Here is a 13,661-nt window from a genome sequence, read left to right as displayed (position 1 = left end):
ATATAAGTTTGTTCCATCACGTCTCTCTCTCTCTCTCTCTCTCTCTCTCTCTCTCTCTCTTTTTCTACGGTTCGCTGAACATTCAAGCAATTCGCTGGACCGCCAACGCACGAGCCAGTGGAGCAAAACTCTATTCGGTAAACGAAGATACAATCTTCCCAAGAGCATATATGTATCTCTATGAATATATATGTATTAGAACATCGCAATACAATGCTATACATGCATCGACTTTTATGTTTAATTATGAAAAAAATCCTCCATTCGCAAAAAAAAAAAAAAGAAATATAATTAAAAGTTATATGTAATATATATCTTTATATCATCACCTTGTGAATTGATCAGTAACCAAGTGAATATGGAAGCCCAATATAAATAATTATTGGAGAAACACCGCCACCAGCCAAGAATGCAAACAACCAAGTTTGCCGCCATACAACAGGATGCCCAGGATAAGGACTCGACTAAACCACTACTATTTTTGTCCCTTTTCCATAACCATATCGCCATAAGAATGATCTGACATCATCATTATATGATATGAAATAAAAAATAAGAAACAAAATTCAGAATATACTTCATAGGATCGAAATAATAATTATTTAAGAATTAATTTACCTTTAGACTAAGATCAACGATATTCAACATGATCAATGATTTCTGCCGTTGACGATTTGAGTAATGCAAATATGACGTCTCTAATTGTTTACTATGGAAGCTATTTGACAGTGATGGACAAAATATTCCCTTGTAAAGCACGCCTTTCTTGAAAACATCTGAAAATAACCAATCCTATTTATAGTCGAAGGTTGTAATATATAGTATAAATTAATAATAATATGAGTGGAATGTAATTTATCAGATGAATAAGATATAATATAAAATATTGAAAATAATTAATCGAATAAATCAATATCATTATTATAAATAAATATATATATATATATATATATATTATAAATTCTGATTGTAAAAAAAATATTTTGTTATAAATTTATAAATTATTAGAATAATAGCATTGATTTCTTAAAATATTTAATTTAATCAATAAACATTTTTTATATTTTTAAGAATTTTTATATTTATGCAAAGCAATTATTGTAAAACGCTTATTTTTATTATCTTTTTCATATCTTTTTTTTTATCAAAGAATATTTAATAATTTATAGTAAAAATTTATGAAAAATTTATGAAGAAATTATTAAATACATATAAGCAAACCTCGTTGCGCTTGAGATTCAGTATCGACAGGTTCCTCAGCAAGAACTACATCCGGGTCGGTAGGAATATCCGCATCTTCAATTGGATCGGTTGTTTCGTTGATGTCTGGAACTTCCGGATCGTTGTTGGACTTCCGGTCTTCCCATGCCGCCAATCCTTCCCTCCCCAGCCGCTCGGAAGTTAGCTTCTTCACAGCCTTGATCCATAATTGTTTCCTCGGGGAAATACTCAACCTATCGTTAAAAAATATCACGAATTATTAATTAATTTTCTAAGTAAGCAATATTTTCAAGAACATCTAAAACATTTAAGAAATTGATACACGAATACATACTAAATACATATTAAGTATGTATACTTTTGCACAAAGCAATTAGAAGATCATGTATTTTTTTGAAGTTAATATTTTTAAAACATATTTTATATAAATTTTATTTTAAATTATAAAATATTTAACATATTAATATTTTCATCATTAAAATTATTAAAATATACAGTGTCTTGGAAAGTAGATGCGAGACTTCAAAAATTTATAGCATACATCAAAAAAAATAAAAAAGTTAATTTACTAAATATAAAAAATTCAAATATCATTAATGTAGATTAACATCGCATATTATATTTATATTATTTATTTATATTATATTTTATATTAACAATCACGCATATTATATTTCACATAACAAATATTGTAATTAATTTTCTCAAGAAAGTTACATGTTAATTTAATTTATTTATACTAATATAAATATAATATAAATATAATATATATTTATAATTTTCTGTAAGAACTGATTGTAAAATTAAAATAAAAAAAATATTATTAGGAAATATCATTTTGGAATTATAAAATCTTTTCAAATTTAAGTATAAAAGAAGTAATAATATTAACAATAAAACAAAAAAATAATATTAAAAAATTTTATTAAGTTCACTTCTATCTGCATCTTATTGAATAAGTCGTTAAATCAAACAAAGTAAACATAATGCACTTTAATATTATGTTGTACCGATGTTATTCAGCAGTAGTAACAAAAAATGTATAAATATACTACTTTTTTATTTTATTATATTATATTACAAACAGTTAATTTATTTTTATTTTATTTAATAATAAATAATGGCTGATTCTTTTTTATAAAAATATTATATTTGTATTACAATATTATATTTTTATTATAAATTATTACATACAATTTATAATTTTCTTAAAGTTTCTCATCAACTTTCTGAAACACATTATATATAAAAATTTATAATAAAAAAATAAATTGATTACATAAAAAAAAATAATAATAATAATGATATTTTATATATACGTCATAATTATTAATATCTAAAATTTAACTAATAGAATAAAAAATTCTATTTACATATTTTACAAAATTTAAATATAAATATAAAAATTTGTAAATATGAATTTTTCATAACTTATGAACTATTGGATAATTCACAAAGTGTTCACAATCCCCTAATTATTTTGAGCCTTATATAAATAAAATAGTTGCAAAACACTTTTATGCAGGTCACGATAAGTAGGTAACAACTTTTATTGTTAAAAATTTTTAACACGATCATCAATATTATATTCAGTAGATTTTTAGATTATGTAATATTATTTATGTATTGACAAATAATTCTAATATCTGTTCTTTCTAGGAATTCTATTTTATAATGAAACAATAAATGAAATCAATTCACGAAATGAAACAATAAGTTTATTGTTAATGATTAATGGAAAATAGTAAAAAAAATTCATTATTAATAAATAATGAATTTCATGAACGAAATAAATTAAATTTTTTCTCTATTTTATTTTATTAAAATAATTCTATATTTCTTCTCTATTGCAATATTTTCTAAATAAAGAACAATTGTTTTTAATTATATTTATGTAAAATGTGCAATTAATATCAGATATCCTTTATGTGTTATAAATAATAGAATCTCGTACATGCATCTTCAATTTAAAATATAAAAAGAACATATATAAAACGAAAAAATTAATAAAAAAATTATTGATAAAAATAAATAAAAAAATAAAAATGATTATCTTAATATTATTAAATCAAAGATAGTATTATAATAAATTAAAAAAACCATAAGAAATTACGTAATCTTCTTTTTATAAATAAAAAATTCTTAATTATCTTCGATTTCTTTTTATTATCTTCAATTTCTAATTATGTTCAATTTTTTATTAAAATATTTGATTTTAATAAAATTCTCGATGAAACTTAAAATACTTTAAAATTATAAAATATAATATTTTAAATAAAAAAAACTAAAAATTAAAAAAATATACATAATAGAATATAATAATTCAATTATTTTCATTTATAAATAAGAATGGGAAAATTCTTAAAAACAATTTTTGCACAAAAAATTCTATGAAAACATTTTTAGACTAACATTCACACGTTGGAAAATGTTTTATGAACTCGAAAAATAGTGTTCGCGCAAAATACATATAAACGATACATCATAATTAGTGCACACGTATTTTTAAATGCGTAGCACTATCGATCCAGATACATTTCTTACACGTACATTGTGATCTATCATCCCAGATATCATTAAAGCCACTGCATACAAAGAAACGAAGAAAAAAAAAGGAAAAAAGAAAACAGAGCATAGTGTCCATTGTGAACAATGTGTGCATGTGTAAGCACGTCGAGAGGTGTGTTACACTATTTGGAAGAACACAAAAAAATCTTGTTCGATACACCTGCAAAATATGAAACTTACCGAACAGTGTTATTGTGTTAATGATGTGTCGCATTAAACAAAGAAACAATTGAGTTTTCCTTGCGTGATACAATTATGTACCTACTATCATTTTTTTCATCGCGTGTAAAAAAAATAAAAGAAAAGTGGTGGAAAAAATAAATACTTACTCATTGATGCCCGCGACATCACTGTCCAGCATCATGCTCCAGGTCTGTTCTGTAATCATTATCCCCCGGATGATCCGCGAAACGAACAACTGCTCACGTTGTGATTGTCAGCTGTGCAATTGCCTTAGTATCCGGCATTTTCACACACCTTAAACCAGAACTTGTTAAAAAAGAAAGCCAATTTCTCTAATGACCCGCCCTGGTTCAAACTTTTTCTCTTTACCGCACCAACAGAACAATTTTTATTTTATCAAATTGCAAATTGTATTTCAGGAAGTTTCATCTTTGACTTGTTTGTTTAATTTGATTTATTTTTTTTCTCTTAATCGTTCAAAACGTTGATATGAAGTTATTTTAGAATTATAATCTTTCTTTTTTCGAACTAATCAAGTTCGATCGCGCCAACTTTCCGGAAGACGTATCCGGAAACAAAAAATATCTGTCCATATTAATGTACAATCAAAATTTCATTTTCCTATTAGTTTCATTTAGTATTTTCATTCTAGTATTTTTATTGTACATATCTTTTATTCTAATCAAGTATTATATAGTACTGCAATAATCAAGTGTTTTCTCTTCTATTTCGCAATATCGTAGAATATATTATTGTTATTATTATTGTAATTCTTATTAAATTAAATTAAATTAAATAATTATTCATATAAAAATTTTCTAAAAAAAAATAATAACATTATATATCATAATAATAGATCTTCCTCGGTCTTCGTGAAAAATGATTATATTATTACATCACAGCAATGGAACTTATTTTTATACTTAATAAATAGATATTCCAAAAATTATTAAAAAATATTTTTAAAATATTCATCAAGTTGAAATAAATTAATTATTAATGTTTTTAAACATCTTCATCGATTGTGATTAAATTTGAAAACTATTACACAATTAAAAATGAAATAATTTAATCATGGATAAAAGATTTACGAATACCGACGAGATTATTAAAAAGCAAGTAAGAAGAGAGAACGCTGAAATGGTAAAAAAAATGGAATAATTTTGATGAATGAAATGTTTGAATTTTGTTTTTACGTTACCTGTCGTCTCCCGTCTACAGTTGATAAAAATAAATAAGCAATTCTATACGATTGCTTCGATCCAGCATCAAGATTACTACCCACGAGTGACAAATGTTGAAAATCGCGAGAGTGCATTCGCTAACAATAAAACCCGCGCTTCTATGAGCGAAATCGGTTACCGAGTCAGTACCAGAACTTCAAACGAGTGAATATAACGTAAACTTGTCACCGCGCGATGGCTCTCTTGACGTCAAATACTTGCTTCACCCCCTCTAGCGTACAATAAAAAAGAAGGGATATTTGAGAAATGTAGTAAATAATAATAAACAATATAAAACTATATTCTTAAAAATTATATAGATTAAAATTTTTAATTTATTATATAATATAATAATAGTAGAAAAAAAATTTATTTTCTATTAAATTTTCTATAAAATTTATGTAAAAAATATTAGTTTTGAAAATCAATTTATAAGATTTTATATATCAATAAAAGTATTTTTATAAACATGAATATAAATATTTTCATATTGCAAATTTACTAAAATTGAATAAAAAAAAATAAATGAAATTGAATAATTGAAATCATTAACATATAATAAACATAATGATCGATGATCATTGATATAACGCGTATAATACTAATACTTTCTAATACATATGATTTATAATCCAAATATATATTTAATATAAGTGCAATTTATTCATCATACTGATCAATAAACACAGCATATAGGAAAATGTCTTACACTTTTGAATATATATGATTTTGAATATATATTAAAATACAGATGTACATAAAATATATATATTTATAATTATTTAGAATATATATTTAGTATAATTTATTTTAAAATATATTGCTTTTAATATATATATGTAAATACTGATGATAATAATGCATGCTACAAATAACAAATTTTTATTCTTAGAAATAAAAAATGCTATCTTCGCATGTTTTCATAGTAATCGAAATTTAATATTAACATTAACATTTAAAATTTTCGTTTAAATTTATAATTTTATATCAGAAAATATAATTGGTAATTTCTTGAATTCTTGAGATGTGATATAAACTAGAATTAAAAAAAAATAATAAAAATTATAGACTTATTGTATAAAATTAACAATTATAGACTATATTTTCATAATTAAAATTATATTTTTTCAAATTTTGGAATTTAATATTTTTAAAATAATATTTACATTTCTTAAAAATTTATAACTTTTTTCAAAATTATCTCTTAAACACATAAATTTATAATATAGACAAGATATAGATAAGAAAAACTAAATAGGGACAGAAAGATAAAATAAAAATTAAAATAATGCCATCTCATTAAAATGTCACAAAACTAAATCAAATAAACAAATGATAAGGAAAGAAATAGAATAAGAATTGACTATCAGTGCTATCTCTTCAATACCAAAAGATATCTAAAAAAATTTTCAAATTATTTTTCTAAAAATATTCGAAAGATGGCATAAACTGTCAATTTTTATTCTATCTTATCTTATTTTTGGCTTTATCTACTGAGTAGGCTTTATCTGCTGCCTTGGAAATATTCTTGAAAATTAGAAGATGGCGCTAATAGTTAATTTTTATTTGTCTTTATTTCTTCTTATCATTTGTTCTCTTTATTTGATTAATTTTATTTGATATTCTGAAGATGACGTTAATTCCTAAGTTTTCATTCTATCTCTATCCTTTTTCTATTATTTGTTTTCCTTATCTATATTTATTCTATAAAATCTCAAAAAATGATTGATATTTGTATTGATATTTGTAATGATTGATATATATATATATATATATTAATTAATTAGTCTTTTTAATTAAATTACATATATATGTAAAGATTTTAATTTATTTGTAAGAATATTTAAAAAGTTTATATATATTTGTAATTTTTGAGGAATTGATTGTAGAAACTAAAATAAATATAAAAATTGATATATAAAAATATTGATTAAAGTTTACTTATTAAGTTATAAATAATTGAAGTTTGCTTTAGACGAAATAAGACGGAATAATATGGAAAAAAATAATATGGATAACTATTTTATATTATTTTTCCCATTGTTTCTGCCTCATTTCATCTAACAATGAACTTAAATTGTTTATAAATTAAATAAGTTATAAATTAACTAATATTTTTATAAACTAATTTTTGTGTTTCTGATTTTTTATTTTTAGAATCGATTCTTCAAAAATGTCTCACGAATATATTAATATTCCATGTATATAATATGCTTGTATTGAAAATAAATAGCTAGACGTTACATAGTTATGTGTAATTAAAAATTATGTAGATTGAAATTCTGTTTCAATTATTATATTATATTATATATTAGTAATATTTTAATATTTTCAAAGGAACTTATTTAAAATAACAATTATACTTATGAAAACTTTAATATTTATTGGCACCTTTTATTAAGTTATTATTATCAAAAATAATATTTTACCGTAACGTAACATCAAGTTACAATATTGAGTCTTAATATAACAAAATGAAATATTTTTCACAAAAAGCAGTAAAATTTGAAAAATATATATTATACTTTAATAAAATATTATATATATGTCTAATACTGAAATAAGGAAAGTAATTACCTATGATAAATTAAAAATATTATTTTTTTTGTATTAATCAAAAACAACTGAAACATATATAATAACACATTATAATAATTTTAAATTATTTTAACAGATTTTAAATTAGAAATAACAATATTGACAATACGTTATAGTACGAAAAAAGGATCATATAAAACAATGAAAATGTTATCACATACAGAACACAAAAAATAACTTGTAATCACTCAAAGATATTTTTTATCATTTAATATCCTCATAAAATTATAAATAAGAAAAAATTAATGAAAAAAAGCGCATACCAATGTATTAGAAGAAATGGAATGCTATCTATTTTCGCCAAAATATTTTTGTCTTTTATATGCCACAGCCAATTTGTAATTATATCGCATGTTAATAAGAACTAAACAAGAAAAAAATATTAAAAAATCAAATATCTTAAAAAAATAGAATATACTAACAAAAATATATGAAAAAATATATGAATATATGAAAAAGTATGTGTTCAATTATTCTGCAACATAAAGAAATTATTCAAAAATTAAATATATAGTCTTAGTCATAAATCTAAGAATACATATATATCATTTTTAAAAGTTAGATTAATAAATTATTATTTTTGAAAAAATAAAGAACTGTAATTCTTAAAGGATATTATAGATATAGATATAGATAATATGTATATACATACACATTTGTTTGGTGCATGTTTATACATTCATATTACTATTATTTTTATTGTTTTTTTTTTTTTTATGAATTATCAATGTCTAAGTATTTTGCAAATACTATTAAATAAAAATATTACTTTTATATACAAACAACTATGTTCTCAAACGTAAAACTGTACAAAGTTTGTTTAGCATAAATATAGGAAACAATTATTAATCTGTAGGTACATATATTGTATACCAAAGATCAGAAACTAGTTAGTTTCACTATGATAATTTTGTTTTTTTCAACTATATCCATGTATGTTTCTTTAATCAATGATTGTAGCTCGACCTTCTTCTACTAAAAGTCGATCAATGTAAATATCTTCAGCTGTATTAACATCTATTAATTTTAAACCCAATATAGTATCAGCAGGAGACAATCCATCGGGTTTGGATTCAACAACTATTGATACGAAATTTTTATCCACAACTAATTCTTGAAATCTTAAACTATCTTCAACAGACCAGTCAACATTAATAGGTCGTATGCCTGTTTTTGTAAATTATTTATAAAATTTACAAAATAAGATATTTTTAGTAATTTGAAAATAAATTAAAATTAAAAAAAAAATAATTACATACCAGCAAGTCTCGCTTTAATAGCTTGATATGGTAGTTCTAAAAATTGACTTTTCAAAGGTTGTAATTTATTTAATGGCAGTACTGATACATCTCCAAAATCGCAAAAATAAACACTAACCATATTTTCTTTAATTATACTTGAAATGCATACCCTTAAAAATAATTGAGAATAAATAAAAATGATGTATAAATATTAATAATTCTATATTTAAAATTTAAAATTTGTATTAATAAATTATTTTTTATTTATACCTATACCAGTGACCATCAATATGTTGGGCTGCATAAAGTTTGCCTTCTTTTATTAATTCTAAAGTTGGAGCTGAACCTTTATAGGTTTGACAAGCTTCTTGTAATGAAATCATCATTGTCTAAAATATAAATATATATTGATTATTGATATTGATTATTGACATTATTGATATTATATATTATTTCCATATAAGGAATATTAATGACCAATGTATTCTATATAATTATAATAATAAATAAATAAAATAAATAAATAAATAAATAATAAATAAAAAAATAATATTTACTTCTAACAATCGTTTGTCATCAAATGGTTGAATAGTAAAATTTCCAGGATGAGCTGCCATCGTTACATGAACATCGAAATATTCACCAATACCAGAGATTTTTGGTGGTTTTAAAGACTTTACAACTTCATCGTCATCATCTCCTGCGAGTTTAGAATTTATACGTTCTATACGTTTTCTTGGTTTTACATTATTATTACCATCGCCGTGTGTTCTACAAATATAATAAAGTTATTATTTTATTTTTTTTATTAATATTTGTAAGTATTTTTGTATGCTATACTTTGTAAGTTCTTCTTCAAGAGCTAGAGTATTATTTACAGAAACAAGCATGTTACTTGGTTGAATTCTTTTAAATAATTCTACAACTGGTATTCCATTTAGAGATGATACTACTTTTACAAGAAGTGATTCGCCTTTTGGTGCAAGTTCTGCAAGTTTTGCAACCATCTTTTCATTGAACATTGATTTATCAATGTTATGAAGATGTACTTTCAAAGCCTATTATAAATATATTAAAATTTATTTTAATATATTTTTAAATTTTTATCCAATATTCAAATTTAGTTTACCTGAGGAGGATAACTTGCTAAAACTTGAGATAACGTTTCTAAAGAAAGAAGATTATTTTTCGTTGTAGTGACAGTTTTACCAAAATCAATTAAAAATGCACTTAATTGATTGTAAGAATCATCACTTAAAAGCTTTCCTCTGTACCAATTGTTATTTACCGATACAAAGTATGTTTTACTAGAATCAACTGTAGTTACAATACAGTTTTCTAGATCTTCTGAATTTAATCCAGTACAAATTAATCGATTTAATAAACTAACTAAAAGTTTCATACTTTCACATTGTACTTGTACATAAATGTCACCATTCTGTTCTATGTGAGAAATAAATACTTCAGATACTTGCCCTTCCTATGTATAATAAGAAATTATTTCTTATTGAAAATTTAAAAATATTTTTCAAATTGTTATTTAATATTTTATTATTAAATTTAATATTTTATTAAATTTTAATATTTTATTATTAAAATAAAATAAAAATACTTACAATATCTAATTTAGGAGCAACTATTACACTTTGTAAAATTTGTTTAAACAATTCTATATTTAAATTGATATCATCTGGTCCATCTGTGTCATAAAATACAACTGTTGCAGAAGGTTTATTTTGATCTTTGTTGCGACTTAATACTTCAACATAAAAAGCACGATCAAGCAGAAGTTTTTCAGCTTGGTTAATAATGCTATCACAGTCACTGAAGTCTTCCAAACCAGAAAGACACAGTCTTAATGCCTTTAGATAATTTAATACAGTTCCTATATATTCTTGATTATATAATAAAATTTGTAATAAAAAATAATATTCTTACTTGAGCAGGAAGCACACAAAACTTTTTATCCAATATTTGCAATTTACTGTAATGAAAAGTATCTTCATCACCATAATCAATAAATGAAACTGTAACCATTCCATTTGCAACATTATAATCTATACAACGTACTCTGTGCCATGATTCATCTTCAAATATAACATAATAATTTCCAGTTTCAATAACTAGTTGTTTGGTAGATTGTTGAATTTTACTATAATGTTGACTCATTTCAGTGGACATAATATCAAATTGTTCCTATATAAAAATAAAAACTATAAAATATTATAAAATAAAAATTATAGTGAATTTTTGAACTTACACTGTATGCATCTCCTACAATTCTAACCCATATTTCAATAGTACTCATAACGCAAGTAACGGATACAATCCAAAAATCCTCTTCTGGTAATTGTAATTGTCCAGGTGCAACAGGACCAATTGGATTTAATTGTATTTTATCTGTCTTTGATGATATTATATTACGTATCTTGAAAAAAAATTATGTATTAAATAATAATTTTATTTCTTTCTTATATACAATAATCTATAATTTATAAAATATTAATTTACCTTCTCAGGAGATGAAATAAACCGACGTAAAATTACTGAATTATCAACACCTTTTTCCAAAATGATTTCCGGACTCGCCTCAATAGTTTTTTCCCAGTTTCCTGGCAAAATTTCCTCAAATTGTTGTTTATAATACATAGGAATTTGATGCATAAAAATACCATTTGGATGGGCATCTATTATCGATAAAACTCGTCCTTTTATTACATTTTTGTCTTTAGTTTCATTAAAACTAAAAGATAAACCATATTTCTCAGTAAGATCGAGTAAAGCAAATTTTGCTGCAAGTTTTTGTGCTTCGTCTTCACAACGTGCTTCTTCTGGGTAACTTGAATATCCATGAGGACCAATCTAAAAATTTCATTATTTTATATATATTTTATTATTATTTACTTATTTATATTTTTATTATTACTTATTTTTTATTACTTATTTATATTTACTGCTGGCATTTTACTTAAATATAATATCTAATATTTGTAAAAATATTAAAATTATTACAAACCTTAACTTGTGCAAATACAGTTGGTTCTTTAGTATTTTTAATTGTTGTAGGACAAATTTGATACACAGGTTCAGGAAGATTTAAGGCATTAGCTCTCTTTTTCAATTCATTTCTTGGATCAATATATTGTGGTTTTGGCACATTTTTTTTAATATTATCTAATGCTATCTATAAATATAATTTACTAATATATAACAATTCATTTTTTTCAACTGCTTATTATACAAGTACACTTACAATTGATGATTGTTGTAATTTTGTTATATTACCATCTGCTAAAACTTGACCAGGTGAAAGAGGTGATAACACTTTAGGTTGATGAGAAGATGTTGAAATATTACTATGTAAATTCAACAATGAAGGTATATTAGAATTTACTTTGAGTCTGTTACTTAAATTTGATGTTTTTTTAGGAAGCATTTCCAAATTATTATCAGCAGTCTTTGGTTTTTGACTTATCACAGGCGTTATTGCCTTTAAATTATTTTTTATTGATGACTCATCTCTAGGCTTATTAATAATACTTTGATTTGATGATAAAACAGAATTCATTTGTTTATCTTTCAGTCTCTAAAAATTAAAATATATAAATTTTATTTTTTTTAATGAAATATAAAATAAATATATAATAATTATATAATATCATCAATTATATGTTACTTACTTTGCTAGGAGAGCTTGGTGGAATTCCACAATTAGATTGTATATATCTAGGTTTCTCATTATTTTGATGAATAGTAATTCTTGTAGACATAGTAGGAAATGATATATTTTGTCTATAAAAAATAAATATTCAAATACATAATTTCAAATATTTTTTAAAATTTGACATATGTAAATAAAATTTTAAAAATATAAAACTTTTTTTATGTAAGATAATAGTATTTTGATATTATGATATTATTTATAGTAATAGAATCTGATTTTTAATATAACTTTTAATATATATATTTTGCATTTTAAAATTACCTTCCATTTATTTGTGAATATACATTATTATTGCCACTTTTATTGTGAATATTTTTTTTTGTCATCATAGGTTGACGGAATGGTGTTGGTTTTCGAGTATTTACCTAAAATAATATAATATTTAAAAAAATATAATATAACATAAACAATAATAATAATAAAATAATATAAAATAATATAAATGAATAATAAATTTACCAATTTTTTATATTTTCTAGTCACTGTTTTTTGTCGTGCAATTAACTTTGTAATATGTGCAGATTCTTCACTAGGTATAGCCTCCACGAAACATTCTCCTGCCTTTTCAATAATTCTGACACTTTGTACAGTACGTAAAAAGGCAACTAAGGACTGATATCCTAATTTTCGAAATGGTATATTTTCATCAATGAGCATTTTATAATCTCCTATAAAAATTTTGCAAAATTAAATTTAACATTTAAAAATATATACAAGAATATATATAATATATATATATAAGAAATTATATAAATAGAATAAAATATAATAATAAAAATAAATATTTCTATTTCTAAAAAAAAACTTACTATTTAGGTCTTCCATTTTGACACCACCTTTTGAAGATATAAGACATGCACGTAAATTTTTTATTACTTCTTCTCTTTCCATTATTGCTTCCTT

At 22.7% G+C, this 13,661-nt stretch overlaps 2 protein-coding genes across 9 annotated transcripts in view; both read right to left on the bottom strand.

Moving 5' to 3' along the window:
- LOC102674292 (adenylyl cyclase 78C-like) overlaps window positions 1-5,380 on the bottom strand; it is a 14,449-nt gene extending 9,069 nt beyond the window's left edge. The window contains exons 1-5 of one of the 8 annotated variants that reach the window (XM_006612440.2): window positions 5,174-5,380; window positions 4,119-4,167; window positions 1,222-1,454; window positions 619-776; window positions 330-519 (exon numbers count right to left, since the gene is read on the bottom strand). In XM_006612440.2, coding sequence (XP_006612503.1) covers window positions 330-519; window positions 619-776; window positions 1,222-1,454; window positions 4,119-4,153 — 616 coding nt within the window. In that variant the 5' untranslated portion in view covers window positions 4,154-4,167; window positions 5,174-5,380. Of the gene's footprint in view, window positions 282-329; window positions 520-618; window positions 777-1,221; window positions 1,455-3,969; window positions 4,073-4,118; window positions 4,279-5,173 lie in introns of those variants that run through there. The other 7 variants (XM_006612441.2, XM_006612437.2, XM_006612436.2 and 4 more) reach the window with 7 other exon arrangements.
- A 3,334-nt stretch (window positions 5,381-8,714) lies between these two features.
- Window positions 8,715-13,661, bottom strand: part of LOC102675639 (tudor domain-containing protein 7) — a 6,732-nt gene continuing 1,785 nt past the window's right edge. Inside the window, exons 2-17 of the mRNA XM_031508904.1 lie at window positions 13,568-13,658; window positions 13,218-13,426; window positions 13,020-13,123; window positions 12,715-12,826; window positions 12,276-12,620; window positions 12,051-12,218; window positions 11,546-11,896; window positions 11,295-11,462; window positions 10,973-11,230; window positions 10,651-10,896; window positions 10,164-10,514; window positions 9,875-10,092; window positions 9,592-9,805; window positions 9,305-9,423; window positions 9,053-9,204; window positions 8,715-8,960 (exon numbers count right to left, since the gene is read on the bottom strand). Of these exons, the coding sequence (XP_031364764.1) occupies window positions 8,737-8,960; window positions 9,053-9,204; window positions 9,305-9,423; window positions 9,592-9,805; window positions 9,875-10,092; window positions 10,164-10,514; window positions 10,651-10,896; window positions 10,973-11,230; window positions 11,295-11,462; window positions 11,546-11,896; window positions 12,051-12,218; window positions 12,276-12,620; window positions 12,715-12,826; window positions 13,020-13,123; window positions 13,218-13,426; window positions 13,568-13,658 (3,330 nt within the window). The 3' untranslated portion in view covers window positions 8,715-8,736. The remainder of the gene's footprint in view (window positions 8,961-9,052; window positions 9,205-9,304; window positions 9,424-9,591; window positions 9,806-9,874; window positions 10,093-10,163; window positions 10,515-10,650; window positions 10,897-10,972; window positions 11,231-11,294; window positions 11,463-11,545; window positions 11,897-12,050; window positions 12,219-12,275; window positions 12,621-12,714; window positions 12,827-13,019; window positions 13,124-13,217; window positions 13,427-13,567; window positions 13,659-13,661) is intronic.

This window comes from Apis dorsata, unplaced genomic scaffold (assembly GCF_000469605.1).
Source record: "Apis dorsata unplaced genomic scaffold, Apis dorsata 1.3 scaffold_112, whole genome shotgun sequence".
NCBI lineage: Eukaryota > Metazoa > Arthropoda > Insecta > Hymenoptera > Apidae > Apis > Apis dorsata.
The sequence above is the reverse complement of the archived record's forward strand: the minus strand, read 5'-3'. Positions and strand labels throughout refer to the sequence as shown.